This window comes from Anabrus simplex, chromosome 5, assembly GCF_040414725.1.
Source record: "Anabrus simplex isolate iqAnaSimp1 chromosome 5, ASM4041472v1, whole genome shotgun sequence".
Taxonomy (NCBI): domain Eukaryota; kingdom Metazoa; phylum Arthropoda; class Insecta; order Orthoptera; family Tettigoniidae; genus Anabrus; species Anabrus simplex.
This window is the reverse complement of record NC_090269.1, coordinates 354,416,383-354,437,633: the sequence shown is the minus strand read 5'-3', so window position 1 is coordinate 354,437,633 and position 21,251 is coordinate 354,416,383. Positions and strand designations below refer to the sequence as shown.

At 39.4% G+C, this 21,251-nt stretch overlaps 1 protein-coding gene and 1 non-coding gene across 2 annotated transcripts in view; both read left to right on the top strand.

Annotated features, from left to right (window-relative positions):
- LOC136874111 (GATA zinc finger domain-containing protein 1) overlaps positions 1 to 21,251 on the top strand; it is a 102,310-nt gene that overhangs the window by 42,658 nt on the left and 38,401 nt on the right. Inside the window, exon 3 of the mRNA XM_067147661.2 lies at positions 15,681 to 15,867. Within this exon, the coding sequence (XP_067003762.2) occupies positions 15,681 to 15,867 (187 nt within the window). The remainder of the gene's footprint in view (positions 1 to 15,680; positions 15,868 to 21,251) is intronic.
- LOC136875165 (small Cajal body-specific RNA 8) lies at positions 3,715 to 3,842 on the top strand. The gene has a single exon (XR_010860404.1). It is a non-coding gene; the product is annotated as a small Cajal body-specific RNA 8 (non-coding RNA).

Sequence of the window (21,251 nt, the reverse complement as noted above, 5' to 3'; positions counted from 1 at the left end):
CACTGTCCACTTTCTGATTTGAGGCCATGCTGACATATGCTTATAGTCGTTGTATGGGACAAGTGGTTGTTTGTATAATGGTATTCAGCATAGGCAAAGTTATTTTTGTGTTGGAAGAAAAATATGGAACATGTGATATTAAGCCTTTCAACATTGTTGATTCCGATGACGAGTATTTGGTAGAAAGTGATAGCCATCCAGAGAAAGCTAAGGACGAACTTACAGTTATTGACTATAAAAAGAAGGCTGTTCAATACTGTAGGAGTGGTAAGCGGGGCCTGCTTTTGTTTTCATTGGTGAAACAAAAGTTCCATCGTGTCAAAAGCAAAAAAGATTTATATTTGTAGGAAAAGCATGTAAAGAACATTGGGACGCACCGCAACAAATTGAGGGCGATAGCACGTACTGTCAGAAAAAAAAAATTGATGTTGCCCATCAGAATCTCTATATATAAAATAAGAGTTTTGTCTGTACATTGCTCAGAATTTGAAAACAATGGTCTTTCTGTATCGGTCATGTCCACAGTAACAAGGAAATGCAGTTTTTACTTTTCCGTAATTTCTGTCTGTATGTATGTATGTACACGCATCACTAGAAAACGGCTAAAGAGAACTTAATGAAAATCGGTATGCAGAGTCGGAGAATAAGTCGCTACAATCTAGGCTATACATAATTTTATTTATGCTGACAGAAATGGTAGTTTAGGGGAAGGCCTAAAATTTAATTTTCAAATATTTTTGTTTTTAGTGGTCCTATTGTAATGAAAATTGGTATTCAAAGCTGAAGAATGAGTCGCTACAATCTAGACTATAAAGAATTTTATTCACGCTGAGTGAAATGGTAGTTTAGGGGAAAGTCAAAAAATTTAATTCTTGAATATTTACGTCATGAGTGGTCCTATATCACTGAAAATTGGCATGCGTCGTCGGAAAATGAGCCATTATAATCTAGGTTATGAATCATTCTATTCGCACTGAGTTAAATGGTAGTTTAGGGGAAGGCCTAAAATTGAATTCTGAAATATTTAATTTATTAGTGGTCATATCGATAAATACTACATAACCAAAGTTATATAGAATTAAATTCCCGGCCATTTATGTCTTATACATTTTTACCGCACCGACTGTGATAAAACAGATATTCATGAAATTGTAATTTTGTTGCTAAGTCTATATCAACGCCGAGCCACGAGAAAATGGGTCAATAGAATTTAATAAAAATCGTTATATAGAGTCGGAGAATGAGAAACAACAGTCTAAGCTATAAAAAAATTTATTCACCCTGGATGGAACTGCAGTTTAGGGGAAGGCGCCTAAAATGTAATTTTTAAATACCTATGTTACTGGTGCTATCGAGAAGTATTACATAACAAAAGTTATATTGAATACAATTTCCGATCATTTATGTTTTAATCAGTTTTACCGTACCGACTATGGTAAGAGTGGTATTTCAGAGTCGGAAGAAAACTAAATGTGAAGACCTACAATATCAAAAGCGCATAGCATTGATCAACAGTGGCATTACATTGACCATTGTTTGATGTGATGTTCTTTGTCTCTTACGCTGCCTCTCAACTCCAATAGATGGGATTACTGCTGCGTACCGAGTATAACAGCCTGACTGAATATTAGCGAAAAATAGCTGGGAAGATAGAAAACGTTCTTCTTCAGCATGCCATTCCTCTGGTTCATACACTTTCTGATACAACTGGTACGTAACACAAAGGTTCATCATAGTATTCCAGCTATGCGATCCCTAATTTGACGCGCTGTTTTGAATGAGCAGCGTGCATACTTACGGCAAAGGCTCTTAGTAGTAGTAGTAGTAGTATGGCCTGGTATAGAATAACAATTTAGGCCTATTCCAAATTATAGCACCACAATTCATTAAATAACTCAAAATTCGACCCTGAAAAGAGCCGTTTCTTAATTAAAGCTTCTTCCTCTTTACTTTTATTCAATTCTACATTCATTTTATTCTAAATTAGCAGTGAAGAGTGGGTTTCTCCTCTTGCTTGGTCGAAAAATTTGTCTCTAAGTCAGATAGATTTTTCTGCCGCCAATGTAGTGAATTAAGATTTTCCAACTCATCTGGCACTCCTAGGAAAAAGATTAGTAGAAGGGCATAGTTTACGCCGTGGGAGTCTCCACTATTCAACCCCCTCCCTGCCGAAAAAAGACGAAAGGTGTTCACGGATCATGGCTATCTGCGGCTTTGATCATTCCAGCTCTGGAACTTTGGACTGTTAGATCGGCAGCGTTGTCCTGTTCGTTAAAAGTGAGAAAATGTGCGGTTTTTCATTTGATCGAGTATTTCATATGATATCATTGCTTTTAATCGCTACTTTCCTCCAATATTTTTGTAATGACTTATGTTGACTTCAGTTAGGAAAACCACAAGGTCAGTCTCTCTGAGAATCCAATCCCGTAGCGAAGCACGGGTACATCAGCTAGTAATTAAATAATCAAGATATGACCATCCAGCCATGGGCTATGCAAGTTGCACATGAAGAACAATGCGCGGGGTTCAAAGAATGCTGCCACACATGGGTTCGTAGCTTTAAAAAGCATGATGGTATTGTCGCAAAAACTAACACCTGTAACAACGAAAAAGAAGGCCATCAAAGAAGTAGAAACCATGGCAGCAGCAGAAACATTTATAAAAGAAGTTAAGTCTGTTAGAGATTCCTACAGCCCCGAAAACGTATCTTAACAGTGATCAGGGTGGGTTCAGCCTGGACGTATGTGCAGAAAGGACATTGACTTCAAAAGGGGAAAAATCATTTACCACCACAGTGCAATCTGTGGTGTGCACCAAACAGAATAATGCCGACAGTTATCGCAGGTGGCGAAAATAAGAAGCCTTTGTGTATCACTTTGAGAGAGTTGAAAGATGTGTTTGGTAAGACGGGGAAGAACATGTTTTCGTGTGAAATTCGCCAAATGGGATCTATACAGGTGAACGAATGGTTTAATGGCTTATTCAAGCAAAATACAGTATACCACCCAGTATAGCTGCTTTCATTCTGGATTCCTTTTCTGCAAATAAATCTATACAAAATGAAGATGCTGTATAGCTGATGATTATCTCGTCTGTTGCCATGACTTACTATCAATCGCTTGATGTATACGGATTTAGAGTATGGAAAGGCTTTGTGTGTAGATTATCTGACACTGTTCGATTATTGAATTTGGATATTGTTTTGGTGCAGAAAACCACCATGTTGAAAATTCAGTCTCTGACATACCACCATCTGTCGTCTCGTTTTCATCCTATGTGACAATATGCCTGCTACCAAAGCCAGATCCATAAACCCTGAGAGCCTTTATGCATCCTGTGCAATATTGTTTTTACGGTGGTGACTTAAAATGATCCACTTGCCCTTATCCTTGCTTCATTAAATGCGGTTGGTATAGAACCACTTTGTGCTTTCAACATTTCTATGACTTCCAAGTAGTTGAAAACTGGACGACAATAGGAACATAGAGAAATAAACACCAGCATTTTTTGCAGTTGCCAGATTATTACCTATTAATTAATTTAGTACAGTTTACATTATTAAAATATTGTTTTCATTACTTATATGGGAAGCATGTAAAAAAAAAAGTTTTTATTTTCTCTGATAACTTTAATTTTGCATTCAGTAATCTGTCTATTACGTATGAAATCTTTTATTGTGATCTTTCCTTTTTTTAAATAGCAATAGTAGAGGATAGGGGAGTAGATACGCTGACAGCTGTTTTGTATGCTGTTGGCCACAAAACTCCCCAAGAGAAAACTTGCCTTCTGATGACTGTAACATGTTGAGATTCTTGTTGCAGACAGATACGGGGCAGACATTTATGAGCAAATTTCTAATCCTTGGTACATTCCTCCTTAGATGACTGATTGTTTTGCTCCATAAAATCACCATCACTACCACCATTATCACTAGATTTCTCTTTTCAACTTGCACAGTTTTTACAGCTTTACAAAGTCATTGCATTGTTCATTTTTGTGTGTCCTGTGTATTCTCTGTTTTTCCATCTCTTTATTTACCAGTTCAAAACAATTTCCTTCGAGCAAATTGCTGGAAAATTCCTTGAAGATTCAGATAAAATGATCAGATGCACGCTGAAAGAAACCTTTCAAGTTCCTCTTCATATGCGGGACACAATGCTATAGTCATAGGAAATTGAGGACTGGGAATATTTTGTTCATATTGGGAAGTAGTTCTTCAGTGCGTTGATGCCCTTAGAATACTCTTCAATTCCAGAGATCATTACATACTAAATAGAAGGGAACCAAAAGAAGAGAGCCTCAACTGCTTGAAAAGGTTTCATCTAACACCAGATGACAGTGTGTCAAGTAAAAAGGTCTTGTTCTTTTACTTTCTCTGTAAATAAGAACCAAGTTGAGAGAAGTTGAATTTAATAAGTTGTGTGACCTTTCACAGAAAGGAAAGACAGTTATCCTTTTTCATCAACAGCCTGTAGCCAATCAGTGGGTTAGTCCCCTTCAGAGATAATCTTGCAACAAATGGCGTGTTGCCTTGAAATTGACAGGAAACATAGTGACCATACAACCTATTCCAGGCAGGGCCATGGACAATAACATTGTTGGCGCTGCCACAAAGAACTAGAAACGCTTGCCCATGTCCTTGGTTACTGCTCTCATGGTGAATCTCTGTGAAGTACAAGGCTTCATAAAATATGATCTACCAGGCAAGTTGGCCGTGCGGATAGGAGCGCGCAGCTGTGAGCTTGCATCCGGGAGATAGTGGGTTCGAACCCCACTGTCGGCAGCCCTGAAGATGGTTTTCCATGGTTTCCCATTTTCACACCAGGCAAATGCTGGGGCTGTACCTTAAGACCACGGCCGCTTCCTTCCCATTCCTAGGCCTTTCATATCCCATCGTCGCCATAAGACCTATCTGTGTCGGTGCGACGTAAAGCAAATAGCCAAAATATTGTCTGCCATTGCCCGAGTAGTGTTGCTGTTACAGGCAGCGCCTGTCGAACTGACATGATAGCTAGAGCCCTGCATGGATGCTATCCGCGGATATCCACAAAGTAATGTCTTGGCGGATACAGACTGTATGGCAGTGCGGATAATTTTGCTGATAATTTTTAATAATGAAATTTATTGATTTTCACTCAGGTATCCTCTTATTTTTGTTTGTGGTTAGGCGACCCTTAACAGTCGTAGGGAGAATGGTGATATAAAAAGAACCAGGAGGAAGGGGGTATTATGCCCTATTTATAAAAATAAAGGAGCTAGTAGTGATCCAAACAACTATAGAGGAATTATACTCCTAGACTCGCTGTCAAAGGTGTACACAGGGGTTTTGGCGAATAGGATAACAAATTGGGCGGAACAGTACGGTAGGATATCTGAGTTCCAAAATGGATTTAGGAAAGGATGTAATACAGTTGATAATGTTTGGATTCTGGACACTTTGATTACAAAGTATGTGAGGATAGCAGGGCGTAAATTATTTATAACAGCGATTGACTTAGAAAAAGCCTTTGATACGGTCAGTAGGGAGGCGCTATTTTTGAGATTAGGGGAGGTTGGAATGTCGAAAAAAATGAGGGTGGCAATTGAAACTATTTATGAGGAAGTGTTTGTGATGATTAAATTGCAGGATGGAAGGTTGAGTAAGTGTTTTGAATTGAAAAGCGGGGTGAGACAGGGTTGTAAGCTATCCCCGATATTATTTATATTATTTATAAATAATATTTTAGAGGGTCATGGTGGAGACGCATGGCAATGCCCTTGGGTAGGGAAAATGGAGGTTCCGGGGTTGCTATTCGCGGATGACCTATTGATTTTGGCTTTGACGGCAAATGGGTTGCAAAAAGGGTTGGACAAGGTAGTTGAATATACTAGGAAAAGGTCTCTCAGAGTAAATGTAAGAAAGACTCAGATAATGGTGTGTAGGAAAAGGGGTGGGAGAAAGAATAAGGAAGTCTGGAGGCTAGAGCAGGAAGAAATTAAACCAGGGGGAAAAATTGAGTACCTAGGTGTAATAATTAGTAAGAATGCTTCTTGGAAAAATCAGTGTAAGAAGGCAAAACTTAAAGGAAGAGGAGCGCTTGCGGTAGTAGGAGTATTAGAAAAGAAATTTCCAGACGTTAAATACAAAATTCATAAAACGGTGTTTAAATCACTGTTAATGGGCAAAATGCTATTTGGGGTTGAAGTATGGGGAATGGAGGAAGACAGGAGTGAACTAAACCAGGTGGTGGCGAAATTTAGCAAGATCATGATGGACCTACCGAATTGTACAGCCAATGCCGGGGCCAGATTAGTCTGTAAAGAATCGATAGAGGTTGAAATAGCTAAGAGGGTGTTCAAGTACTGGATTAGATTGGAGGAAGGGAAGGGTGGGGCGTTAGTACAAGAAACGTTTAATTTTCAGAAAGGTATGACGAATGAAGGTTACTGGGTGAATAAGTGCAAAAAATGGTTACAAAAGATTGGATTGGGGGTATATGGAGAGGTCTGGGGGGATGCTAGGAATAAATGGGTATGGGAAAGGATAAAGGGAAGACTACTAGATATTGAAAGACAGAGCTTAATAGGGGAATGTAGAGAGAGAGTCTCTTTATCAGTATTAAATAAATTGGTGGAAGTAATAAACCCGAAAACGGAGTTTGAGGGTAGAAGGGATAAGAGAGGTTTGTATTGGTGGATATTGGGTGTTCCGAGGAATAGGGGGTGGGTAGGTAGTGAGAATAGGGATAGATGTGTGTTACGTGGAGAGAAGTGGGAGGGCCTGCATATTTTTAATCAATGCCGACCTTTGGCGGAGATAAAGATCAAACTACTAAGTAAGAAGGAGCTGCATATGGTAGGGGAAAGCTATAAGATAACATCTTGGTTATGTAGAGAGTGGGAGAAAGGAACGAATATAGCGAAATTCTTAAATGTGGCCAGAGCTATATTTATAAAGAAATTGAGGGAGTAACAGGGGTTGTGCAGATAATGTGGTTCGTGCTGAGGGAGAAAGGGGAAGGCATTCTGCTCAGAGGAATGGATATCTGCCCTGAGCAAATGCGGGAAGGGTATCATGGTAATCATGATATCAGAAGAGGGGGCTGTAGTGTTAGGGGAAAGGGGGAGAACACCTTGCCCTGTGGAAAAGTGATCCACCTGGGGCAAAGGGAAAGCCTGAGAAAATTAGGTAAGCGTTGAGAAAAGGGGAGGTTGAGTAGGTTTGAGGGTAGTGTAAAGCTTAGGTGGAAGTAGGAGAGAGAGAGAGAGAGAGAGAGAGAGAGAGAGAGAGAAAAAAAAAAAAGCGAGTTGACTGAGTGAACTAATGGACTTGGAATGGAGTACTGTCTGTTGGTGTGTAAATGAGGAGTGAAAAAAAAAATGGATTGTTTAAGTGTATTTGTGTGAGGAGGGAGTATAAAGAAGGTATATATGATAGAATTGTGATAGATTAAGTGGGAATGTAGTTAAGGAGAAAATGTTGGCAGTATGGAAATTATGAAAGTAGGTCATAAAAAAAAATTTTAAAAAAATTTAAATGGTGTAGATGCCTTGATGAGGGGTGTAAAATTGAGGGATTCTTGATGTTTATGTATTAAGTTTAATAGGATGGAAGAAATGGGATCTAACAGTTTGTTGTAATTGAGGTGTTGTAGACTGAGAAGACGGAGTGAACTAATGGATTTGGAATGGAAACTGTTTGTTTGTGTGTAAGTGAAATGTTAAAAAAAAAAAAAAAAAAAAAAAAAAAAGTCAAATTGTTTTAAGTGCGATATAAAATGATTGTTAGTTGATGTTTTAAGTCTGAAGCTTAATAAGGTGAGTCGGTTTGATATATGAAGTGTGGTGCGGTAGGTGGAGAAGACTGAGTGAACTAATGGACTTCGAATGAAAAAAGTTTGTCGGTGTAAAAAAAAAAAAAAAAAAAAAAGTGTTAATTGTTTTAGGTGCGTTGATGAGGGATTTTAAATGGTTGTGAGCTGATGTTTAAGTCTTAAGTTTTATAAGGTGAGATGTAGATAGCGGGAGTAGTGCGTGAGAGGTGAGGGTGACGTATCAAGGGTAGAGGGAGGGGTGGGAGACTTGACCCCACTCCAAAGAAGTTAGACTTGAGCATGTCCGCACGGAAATGAAAAGGATAGGGAAGGTAGTGTGCTGACAATGGACAAGAGTATGTGTGACGTACATAGCGGAAGTGTGTTGCAGGCCACCTGTTGGGTCTGGTTTCAGCCAGGGTGGCTTGTAACACATGATAAGGAAAGGAACACAGTGTTTGTCAGCGAGGGTCGGTGAGATACGATACCAGTTCTCACGTGGCAAGGCTCGTGGCTGCTGTAGACGGGTTGGTGGGCGTGTGTTCCATGCCAGGGCTGTTGCAGCGACCAGTCTAATTAATTTTTTTAAATTTATTTATTTATTTATTTTTTTTTTTTTTTTTTAGGTGGTAGTCAGGGGTTGGGCTTTGGGTAGTTAGTAGTGCGGTATCGTCCTGCATGTATGCTGGCTATCCGCGTACGTGTGGGATGATACTGAGTAGATGTAGAGGTAGTAAATGTAGTTAAGTAGTTTTAAGAGAGATGTAGTTGCTATTATTGCTTGTTTTCCTTTGTTTCGCTCTGTCTGTCTTTATTGCCTGTAAGCCGATGGTGTACACTAGGGTGGGCAATAAAGATTTGTATGTATGTATGTATAAAGAACCATGAAACAATAAAGACGTAAATCTGACCTAAGCTTAACTGGCTCCTGCCTGCAATGAATGGAAGGAACAAAGGTCAATACATCGGTAGTTGTTGCAAGAGAAAATCCCTCCTAAACCTATGACTGGGGGGGGGGAGGAGGTTCTGGTGCCATGTATCAGGCCTGTTTTATTATGTTAACAGATCTATCCATTTCAATACATTGGGTGTAATATACTGTAGTTAAATATTTACAGCATCCGTGGGTAAGCATTATGCAGATAACCATTCGCAGATGCAGGTGTGGATGAAGGAAGTGCGGATGCTAATATTATTTTGTATATCCGCATAGGGTTCTGATGATAGCCATCCAAGACTATTTTAAATGGCTTTACACAGTCGAACCACTTTATTATAACCACCTATTAGAAGTGCCATCTGTGCATAGCCTATGTGAATTGTGATGGAGGCTGGTGAAGCGGGTATATAATGCGACCGACAGGCTGGCTGTACACCCTGCACTTCCTGTTTTCAGAGGTAAGGGAAGCAGTGTAACGGAGTTGCAAAAAGGGATGATCATTGGCTCGGGCCAAGGGAGGCCAGCATTTCATTAACAGCAGCATTTGTGTACTGTTCGAGTACCTCTGTGGTAAAGGTTTGTCATGAGTGGACTATTGGCACCATTGTGAATAATAGTCTTGGAAACTGCATGGTTGCATACGCCATTGATGTATGAGGTGAACATCGACTACAGCGAAGCCTACAATGGAACAGCTTACCGTCCAAATGAATCGGAGGCATCCAGACAAGTTTCTACTGTAACAGTTCAGTGAACCCTTTTGCGAATGGTGCTCCGGAGTAGACAAAGGATGACTGCACCCATGCTAACAAGGGTACATCGACAAAATCAACTGAAATTTGCTCAACAGTAAGGTGACTGGATTGCTGCTGATTGGTGAGGGGCAATCTCCCCCAATGAGTCTTGGCATCAGCATGTCCTGCGAGAAATATCTGAGAACCAACACCCTACAACCATTGCAGGATGATCACAAGACAGTGGGGGCAGTGTTATGGTATGGGGAATGTTCTTGTGGTATTCTCTAGGTCCCGTCATCCGTGTGGAAGACATCCTTGATTGACTTGATTATGAATCTGTCCTCAGCTGTAACGTTCACCCGTACATGACGATTGTCTTTCCTTGGGAGGATGGAATCTTTCAGCACAATAATGCACCTTGCCACATGGCTAGAAGTGTTTACACATGGCTGGAAGAGTTGAAATTCCTTCCCTGGCGCCCAAACAGCCCCGATCTCAATCCATTTGAACATCTGTGGGATAGCTCTCTGACGTTTGTTGGTTTGTGGCAGCCAGAAATTGCATGGCACATATAATTCAAAGCAGTATCCACTTTCTTCTAATGGACAGCAAGTATACTCGACTGTAGAGAAAGAAAGTGCCAAGGCTGTAGTTCTTAACAGTTGCTAGATGTCCTCCCCAGTTTGACCCTTTTAGCGTGCATAGTCAACTATTCCTGGCTCTGATCTTCATACTAACAGAATGCCATTGTTCTCTAAAAGTAAGAGATAGATCAAGCTGAAATCTAGTGTGAACTTAAGTTGGCTTTTTTTCCAGTTGATGTTAAGTTTGTGATTTACGCATAACAACATTGATGGAAAAGTGTAACCTGTGTTTTTAGAGGATTCGGCTTAAAGTGCTTGTCCCTATAATGCAGCCTGAATTCTACTTCCCAAAATGATTTAGACTGAGTTCCAACACAAAGAGAGCCTCCGTGGCTCAGACGGCAGCGCGTCGGCCTCTCACCGCTGGATACCGTGGTTCAAATCCTGGTCACTCCATGTGAGATTTGTGCTGGACAAAGCGGAGGCGGGACAGGTTTTTCTCTGGGTACTCCGGTTTTTCCTGTCATCTTTCATTCCAGCAACACTCTCCATTCTCATTTCATAGCATTTATCAGTCATTAATATATCACTTTGGGAGTGGCGACCCCATCGTACTAATAGCCTATATCTGCTTCATTCATCACATCCCTGACCCGGTCAATGACTGGAAAACAGGTTGTAGGTTTTCATTTTTTTCCAACACAAAGATCGTCAGCTAATAAGAAATGCTTGGTATTCAGTCCAATAGGTTGATTAATAGTGTAAATATTGAAGAGAATTGGTGTAAGGACACTACCCTGCGAGAGACGATTTTTCTGGTTCCTCCTCCAACTTACCTTGAAGTGTCACTTTGAATCTTCTGCTCAGTAAGAAGTGTTGAATAACTCGTGTTATTTAAATTGAAGTTACATTATTTTAAACAGTGTCAGTTATAAGGTCTTTCTGAAATCCATCCTCTTTACACAAAAGAAGGGAAAATGAAAGGTTACCATTACCTCGGATGTCTTAGTATTGCCAATTCGGAAAAAAAATTAAAACATGTTAGCCTGCAATGTCTTAAGCTCATAAAATTAATCAACAATAACATTCGTCTCTTCTGTTGCCATTCATCTCCAATAGATGGCATTACTGCTGCTGTTATACAAAAACTCACCCAGTTGTGTATACACTTGAAATTTTAGCGTCAAATTTCATTTTTATTCCGGATTAGGTATACAGTGGTCGAAAGTAAGTTCAGTTCAATTTTTGTCTTCATCTGTGTGATTGTTACGACGATATGAGAAAACAGCTCAACAGAATTTCTCTAAACTCTGGATTTAAGTTCAGGGTTCCCTAGTTGTGTATGAGGCTATATCATTAGTATGCAGCGGTGTACCGATATTAAGAAAACCAAAACAGGAAATGTAACATTTCTGTGCTAATATTTGCTGTGCAAAATATAACTTCTGGTCTTGTATATTTTATTTCTTCTTCTTCTTCTTCTTCTTCTTCTTCTTCTAGAAGTGCTTTCTCCATTACTGGAAGCTGACCACAATCACAGTGAAGTCAGTATAATGTTCAGCTGTCCTCATCAGTCTGCTTGAATCTAGTTGTGTCCCGTCCCGGAAGTTCCTCAGTCGCGACCGCTCAGTTTTACCTTGTATGATCAATTTTAGTAGATTGTACTTATCACTCATAATATGCCGAAGTCTTTGTTTTCTTGATTGTAGACATCAAAATTTATTCCGTTATCATGCACCTGAGTACAACACTATTGGAGACATAGTCCACGAGATCCGTAACATTGTTTGGAAAACCCACATCTCAAAGGCATTCATTCTCGTAATGGTGTTCATTTCAGAGTCCGTGTTTCAGCATTGTAGTGAAGTACGAAGTTGTGACTTATCTCCAAGCTGAGGCTTCTGTATGTATGTATGCATGTTCAGTCTGTCAGCGATTCCGCTGGTGGGATCCTCAACAGCTCTGCCATCAGCTGTCATAGATGGCCTAGGCATCACTGAAGAGGCGTACTAGGGAAATGAGAAGTGAGGTAGTTTCCCGTTGCTTTCCTCGCCGAGCCAGAAGTTGCTATTACATATCAGTCTGCCAACCCCACTGAAATGCATGCACCAGCCGACCCTATGAGCAATATTTTCACACCATTCATGGCAGGGACTGGCTGCAGAAGGAATGGCATTACTGTTATCACTCATACCTCAGTCACTTTCATTTTGTCAAAGCCAAGGATAAAGCTGAGACAGATCAATGAAAGTAACAAAATTGCTCTAGGCCATACCAGAAGACATAGTGCACTGTAAACACTAGGTCCCGCCAGCAAAGGCACGGGGCTTCTGTCACACATTATAATCCTGATTTTCAGTAAGCTAGTATTCGTAAGTAGATCTCTGAATCCAGGTCCAATTCCTCAGTAATCCAGCTGCCAAGGTACTTCCGTATATGTTCAACTTACAAGTAACAACTCTCATTATTGTTCCGTATTGAAGATGACGTTAGGCATAGATATCAAGGATAATTTAATAAAAAACCACCTATTCAATACTTTCCACGTTTAATGTGGTTATTATCTACATGATTTTATGTAGACTTATTTGGTCAGGTACATGTTTCACCCATTATTTTGGGCATCTTCAGCCTGTAAACAACCTTTAGGTCAAGGTTTGGGACCTTTTTAACCAATATAAACATACCAATATATACACTATATACAACATATACATTATAATATATACAAACATAAGTCAATACAGTAAAGTTTTTTGGTCCTAATCTATCTAATATGGAAAATGTCCAAAACTAAAATGGATCTTCTTTTCGGTGAAGAGGATTGCATATCGGGGTTTATGTGACCCCTATATCATATTAAGTTCTTGACGTATCGTGTCTGGTGACAGGATGTGTCGTCAACAATAAGTAACAATAACAATAAATCTCCACTTATCTCCACTTATTGTTGACGACACATCCTGTCACCAGACACGATACGTCAAGAACTTAATATGATATAGGGGTCACATAAACCCCGATATGCAATCCTCTTCACCGAAAAGAAGATCCATTTTAGTTTTGGACATTTTCCATATTAGATAGATTAGGACCAAAAAACTTTACTGTATTGACTTATGTTTGTATATATTATAATGTATATGTTGTATATAGTGTATATATTGGTATGTTTATATTGGTTAAAAAGGTCCCAAACCTTGACCTAAAGGTTGTTTACAGGCTGAAGATGCCCAAAATAATGGGTGAAACATGTACCTGACCAAATAAGTCTACATAAAATCATGTAGATAATAACCACATTAAACGTGGAAAGTATTGAATAGGTGTTTTTTTATTAAATTATCCTTGATATCTATGCCTATGTTCAACTTGTTCCCCATAAATGTTCATAAGAATGTATGTGTTACAAGTTCTAGTCTTTGTCTTGTCAGTGATGATTCTGAGTCCAAATTTATCCCCTTCTATGATTCTGTCTACCAGACGCTGAAGATCTTCAGTACTGTCAGCCAAGATGAAGGTGTTATGCGTACTGTAGATTGTTGATCGACCTGCCATTAACTTTAACTCCATCTTCCACTTCTTGAAGAGCAGTTCGGAGGATCTGCTTGGAGTATACATTAAACAGCTGGAGAGATTAATATGCATCCTTGCTGTACTCCCTGGTTGATCCCGGTAGCATGAGTCTCTGAGTTCCCAATTCTCTTGGAAGTGTCTTGAAGTTCATACAGCTTTTTGACCAATGTAAGATATCCGCTGTCTATTCCTATTGTGTTCAGAATTAGCAGAAGTTTGGAATGTTGGATACAATGAATGCTCAAGCATAATTAGTCAAGCAGATATATACATCTTTAGACTGGTCTCTATAATTTTGTAAAAGTGTCATCAGGAAGAACAAGGCCTGACGCATCCCAAAGCCCTTACGGAAACCAAATTGTTCATCACCTGTGTCCACTTTGCATTTTTTTTTATGAATTCTGAAATGTATGAGCGTTAGAGACAAGAAGTTCTTACTATATGAAGAATAATAGATATATTTGTGATTATGACAGGTTTTTTTTTCTTTTCTTCAGAAACTCTCCTGCTAACCCTACGGTTGTGAGTTGTTCAATAACCCGTTAGTAACTATTTCCTCCTTTTGGCAAGCTAGGCGCTCTTGCTGATTGAGAGATATTTTCTTATTATTTTTGAGTTTGCTGCAATAAAATTTACTTTTATTTCTGTAAAAGCCACGAACCTGCTACGCAGGCGTAGCAGGAGGAGAGGTGATACTCCCACGTGGCGCGTCCCAGGTGGCGGATAGGGGGGTCCTAACCGGCTTACCGGCGAACTTGAGGGAAATAAAATACCTCTCGTGGACCAAACACACACCCCCTGTGGGTGGGGGAGGCAGACGAATTCACCCACTGTATCCCCTGCCTGTCGTAAGAGGCAGCTGAAAGGGGCGACCAAGGGATGATTGAATTAGAACCATGAAACTACTTTTGATTCGTACCATCACGCGGGGAACACCATGGGTTGCCTGTACTTGCGAGTTGTACCACTATATTCGGTACGAAATGGGTTTGTGATTAGTGGCAGCAGAGAGTTGGTTCCCCTGTGGGTTTCCAGTACCCGTGCGTCGTACCCATGTGAGCAACACCGCGGGTCTGGGCGTAGCCTGTGAGTTCTATCACTATATGCGTGACACCGTGGGTCTGCGTTGCCTGTGATTATTATCCACTATGTGAGGAACACCACGGGGCCCGTGGGACCGGTACCCGTGACTAGTACACCTAGGTGAGGAAACTCATCGGTTTGCGTTGGCTATGCGTGGCGCCATTGTGTGAGAAACACCATAGGCCTGCGTTCCCTGTACGAAGTACAATACTTGTGAGTAGTACCATCTTGTGTGGAACACCGTGAGTCTTCGCTACTTTGGATTAGTACCCCAACATGACAAATACCATGGTTCTACTTTACTCGCGACATGTACTATTCTGAGGGGCCTTAGACCTTGATTTTGGACCTCTTTCAACTTCAAGCATCATTGTGCTTTATGAGTGGTCCCTTGGTCCGTAATACTATTATTTGCGATCATTTTTTGAGTCTGATCCACTGTTTTTTTCTTTTGTTGGGTTCATGTCCATCCATTCATTCTTCATGACATTTTTTTATTTTATTCTGGTCAGTGGAGGAAATTGGAATTTTTGTTATTTCATTTCGTACCATTAGAGGCCGATGACCTCGATGTTAGGCCCCTTTAAACAACAAGCATCATCATCATCATCATTTCTGTGAAAGTAACACATTCTTATTACATAGCCCTATGTAAAATTCTTTTGTGAAAAGTACTACGAATATAAGTCAAAAAAGTTTATTTTCAGGAGAGCCATTTGAAACTTTCATTCATCACCAGAAACTGCTTCACACATTGTTATATCACTCTAATATAGTTCAGTAATGGCACATAACACTGACTTGTACTCCTAGTATTATAAAAGCTGAAAAGAATAATTCAAAGTTACCATAATCAAGAAATGAGTAAATTTTGACTTATACTCTTAGTACTTTTCACGAAAGAATTAATGTTGTGCTCTTTAATTGAATTGCCTCTGAATCTGTAACACAAATATTCTTTTTTTAGGGTAGCTACTATCAGGTGGGGGATATTGTGTCAATGCGTGATGTTGAAGGTGGCCTCTACTATGCTCAGATCAGAGGTATGCTGACAGATCAGTACTGTGAGAAAAGTTGTGTTGTCACATGGCTCTTACCCACTCAGGCAAGTCCACATCCAGAGGATGGATTTGACCCTGCAACATATGTGATAGGTAAGCCATTGTTAGCTCAAATTTAATCCCATTTGTATACTTTTATTAATGGTATAAAATTACATTCACCCGTTTTGCACTCTGTTTGTTTGTGACTGTTATTTTATTAAGTATGTAGAACATATTGCAGTTTATATGTTGATCTCCATCATCAAGAAATAAGGATGAATGCATAATTAAAGGTACTGTTTGATTGATGCAGCATAAGATGCATAGATGGGACTTGTTAATAGGTTTCTTCTGCATTTCAAACAAAGGTTTCTAACAAACATCAATAAGGGTTGCTAGGAGAAGCATTTGTAGTTTACTTAACCTCTCTGGATGAATGATATTGGACTGTTGTGTTAAAGACTAAGACACCAAAGAGAAATGTGCATATCACAAGCCAATATTTGCAAAAGGATATATAATGTCCAATATCATGTTACCTCTGTTTACAATAGAACTTGTGCTGAATGTGGAGCCTTGATTTATCAATAGGGCCTGGATTCGTAGATTTTAACGTCATTTTCCCCTTGAAACACTCTGTCGTAGCATGTGAAGTTTTATCACACTACATACAGTACATTTGATATCATTTGCATCTTGTTTAGAATTCTCTGAATAGATGCACACTGCAATAGGTACTTTGCTTGTTTTGCCACTGTTAATTCTAACACTACTGTTACCACTATGGCTAAAAGGACCACAGTGAGCCAACTGAAGGCCCTTTTCACTCTCAACCTCAAGTTTCAAGAACAGCAGTAAAGTAGCTAAACAGTCACTGGGATCCTGAATTTGTGCTCTATTTGCAGTATGTGCCCTTTTCCAGGCTTTTAAGATGTCATCAGGCTCCATGAATGGAAACAGCATAGCGGTATATTTTCTCCTTGTCACTCACAGGGTCTCTAAAGCACGAAGTTGTTCATCACAAGCAAACCTTGATTTTAGCTGGTCAGTGGCCTTGCTGTAGTTGGGTCCGGAAGGAGGAGAGCTCTCTACAAGTTCCCTGGCATTATATCCTGGTACTGTTGCTTGTATTAATTACTGGAACTTGTCCTCATCAGCAATAGTTTCATAGTCATTAATCATGCAAATCTGTCCTCATTACCATCAAATGCCCTCAGTTCTAATTTAGGTAACTGTAAATTTCGTTTGGGCAAAGATGAGTAGAAATTAGCTTTGCTGCTGTATTCTGGCACAATATTCACTAGATCAACAAGACACACTCATACCTGGTTTCAGCTAATATCCATTCCTCTCTGTAATCTTCGGTGGCTTCATATACCATTTTGCATACCTATTTGTTGAAGTCATGAGTTGCGAGCCGTAGATCATGTGTATTTTCTTCTATCGTGAAAAAGACTCTTTGCTTTGTCATCATATATCTTAAATGCTGTATTAACATTGTCTTTCACAAGTGGATCTGCTTCCAATTTCTGCTTGAACTTATTTAGTGATCATGTAAACAAACATCATACTAAAATTCGCTCAGATTTTAATTTTTCCGTTTTTACTGTCCTGTCATGGTTGCCAGATATACATATTCCTACTTTGAACAAAATTATAATTAAGTGCATAGTCTAGAATGAAACCTTTTAATAAATTGGAATCCTTACATAAAACTATGCCATTACAGCTTCCACAACATAATGACCGAAAAAAGTGATGCTTCACACTCCAAAGAACTCTAATCCATAACAATGTGTCTTTGCAAATATTGGCTTCTGATATGGATACATGAAGTCCAGTATCATGCTACCTCTTCTGTTTACAACAGAACTTGTGGTGAACGTGGAGCCTTGATTTATCTGTAGGGCCTGGATTCTTAGATTTACTTATTTTCTTTCCCTTCATCTTAATTAGAAACTTTCAACATTTGTGTTTTATGTCCATAGGATTCTAACGTTAAAATGTTATTGAACCTGAAAAGGGCTAAATGTGGTTTCAAGACCTGAAAAGGGATCGTTTTCAAAATCCGTTTATCCTAATTTTTTTGTTTAATCTGTTTTGAGCTACCAGTTCCTTTTATATTTGCACAGATTGCAGTTATTACGTGAAAGCAGTAGAACTGTTCACAACATTCTTGGGAGCTGGTGACATACAAAGGAATGGAATAAAATGGAATAAAAAGGGAACGGAATATGATAGGTCATTAACCTTGCCTCTACCAACCAAATACTGAAAAGCTACTTTCACCTTCTTGTTGCTAGCGAGTTTGTATTTCATTTTTTCAGATAAATGAAATGGCGGCTCCATGGCTAAAAGGTTAGCGTACTGACCTTTGGAATTTTAACCATCATTGGTTAATTTCTCTGGCACGGGGGCTGGGTATATGTGTTGTCTTCATAATCATTTCATTCTCATCATGATGCGCACATCGCCTATGGGCGTCAAATCAAAAGAACTGCACCTGGAGAGCCGAACCCGTCCTGGGATCTCCCGGCACTAAAAGCCATACGCCATTTCATTTTTTTCAGTGTATATATGGAGTTCAGACTAACAAAATATTCTTCAAAACAAAGTCTGATATGACATAGGTGTCTTACGTGTGACCATCGGAGAAGATGCTGATTTCTCTAGTCATGGAAAAACAATTTTTTTGTAAAGTTGTTTCTTTTTCAGGTAGTTTATAAATGTATTCATTCAAAATTAGTTGCGGCAGACTGCAAAACCTAACAGTTTTAAATATGTTAAAAAGTAAATTGATCCAACTATGTTGGATTTTTTCCCCCCTAGGACTTCATTTGCTAATGAAAAACAACAGCATTATATATCTTTAGCTTTCTGTATGCAGTTTATAAATTTCAAGAGAACAGTCCCATAATTATGGCATGATGCAAATCATCGTAATTTTTAGAAACCTAAAAGGGTTAACCTGTGAATTGCTTTCACAAAAACCTAAAAATCTGAGCCGTGCTCGTCATTGAACAGAAGATGGCTTTAGGTCTGCTTGATGTCAACACCACCACTTACATTTATTTTATTTTGGTTAAAAATTGTTTGAGAGCTCCTAGGCCAGGTGTTGCTCTTCCCTTACCCACAGTTCAGTTATTCATCTGGATACTAATGTTCCTGTGGACACTATGAGATGCCCTTCTGCTTTATTTGTGTGTGTGTGTGGGTTTTAAAAAAAAATCTTATTGTTCCATACTATTGTCATTGAGAAGATCAATCTACCAAATCCTCCTCCTTTGTTTATGTACCGGGAGATACACCTCAACCCCATGCATTTAAATGAAGCGCCTTGAAGAATGCTATCTAACATACAATACTCGAAACAACTAGTGCAAAAGGTTGGGACTTTTCTCATACATGTCTCTATTTAAAAACCGATGTCATGCACTCTGGTGCAAAGTGGAATCTAAGTTAAGGAAATTTTGTATTTATAGGTTTTCTGGACTGAATTTACTTTCCTTATTTTTGACACTTCAAGGTTTGCAACACTTCTTAACTCATCCCGCCAGCTTTGGAGTCTGGCCAATAAGGAATTTTTTGTATTTATTTTTCAGCCAATCATGGGCTTCTTGTAACTTTTCGACTATCCAATAAAAATGAGAGGGTGTGTCTGGGTTTAGTCCAGAGCCTTCTCGAACCTTCCTCTTGGGTATAAAAGCTGACGCCTTTTCGAGCTAAATTTTCTTATTGATCATTGAGTGTGTGTTAAGAGAGGAGGTGGGGGCCTCATTCTTCGGCAGGCAGAACATCAGATAAGGTAATGGCCACCAGTTTCTAACTCGGTAGTTATCTCCGCAAGCCAGCTCTAGGGGAAGGTTCTTATCTTTAACTATGTAACCATCAATTTCCTACCATGTAAACTTCTCTTTCTTCTCATGTAAAAGTTCAAGTAAGTCATAAGTACTTAAACTGAAAACCGGGGATAGAGAGTGCGTTACCCTCTCAAGTTCCCCTTCAATTAATCTTGAGGTGACTATGATTTTGTAACTGTTTCACTTGTAAATTGTAACTTGTCCATCTAGTCACCTCAGTAGTGTGAGATTAGCCTCTGCATCGTTGGGCCACTAGCCCAAGTAGGGTTTTAATCTTTGATTTCAATAAGCGCAAGTTTCAGCCTCCATACATTTTGATTTTAGGGCCAGTAACTTTAACCTGTACTTTCCCACAAAGGTCTGGTAGAATGGGTACTCTATATCCCTGTAATATTCCTTTCATGTAAACTTAAAAGACTACCAATATGGTTTTGTAAATTGTAGGTTGTGCCTAGAGAGGCCTGAAAGTGTAATTTTATTGAGCAAAGATGCTCTAATCTCTAGTGTACAAGGTAAAAGTTGCCTTGAGTAGGCGGTTAGGGTTTGGGAGCGCAGTCTCCTCGGTAGAATTGGTAGAGCATAGAGGCTCTTTTGTAATGTAATAGATTTTTGTGTGATATTGGTGTGGTGCCTTTGGAAGGCCATATCTGGTAACCTTTGGAGCAAAGTGCTCTTCAAAATTGTGATTTTGAATTCCCTGTGAAACAGATTGGGAGATTCGTCTCCTTGCCTATCTAACTTAACGCAACATTAGTGATGTTGGGACCGTTGTAAATTATGAGCTTGAGGCTTAAATTGTAACTTACCTATTCTTGGTTTTTCTGCTTTTTTATTTTGTACAAACTACCTCTGTACCTGAAATCTTGTTTTTTGATAAAATTTAATATTTGAAAAGAAATATAACCTTTATTTTAAAGTTTTAAATTAATCTTGGACTATCGTAGATAGACCCAATCCCACCAGCACCTTCTTTCACCTCTGCGTTCCACAGAATACCCCGGAACAGTTTACTTTATCCATTCTGAATATTGGCCATCACCATGCTATCTTTGGTCTGTCAATACTATTCTGAAAGTTGAGCAGAGCTCAAATTACATCATTCTCTGAAGTTTGCTGCCAAGATTCCTATCAAGTCATTTTCTACATTCTAGTTTTCTTGGTATGATGACTTGTTTTTTTTTTCTGACATTGCACCGACACATATAGGTCTTATGGCGACGATGGGATACGAAAGGGCTAGGAGTGGGAAGGAGGCGGCCGTGGGCTTAAGGTACAGCCTGGTGTGAAAATGGGAAACCATGGAAAACCATCTTAAGGGCTGCCGACAGTGGGGTTCGAACCCACTATCTCCTGGATGCAAGCTCACAGCTGCGCGCTCCTAACCGCACAGCCAACTCACCCGGTATGATGACTTGTAGAAGCTGCTTGTTCTTCATAATGTGCTCAAGATATTCAAATGTAGGCTAGTCTTAAAAAGACATCAAGCAGCATCAATTGAGGTTGACGGTTCATTCTGCGAAGAACTTCCTCGTTTATGATATGGTCATTCTACAGGATGCCCTAAATTCACCTGTATAATCACACTTTGAAAGCTTGGATCATCTTCTCTGTAGCTGCAGTAAGAGACCATGTTTC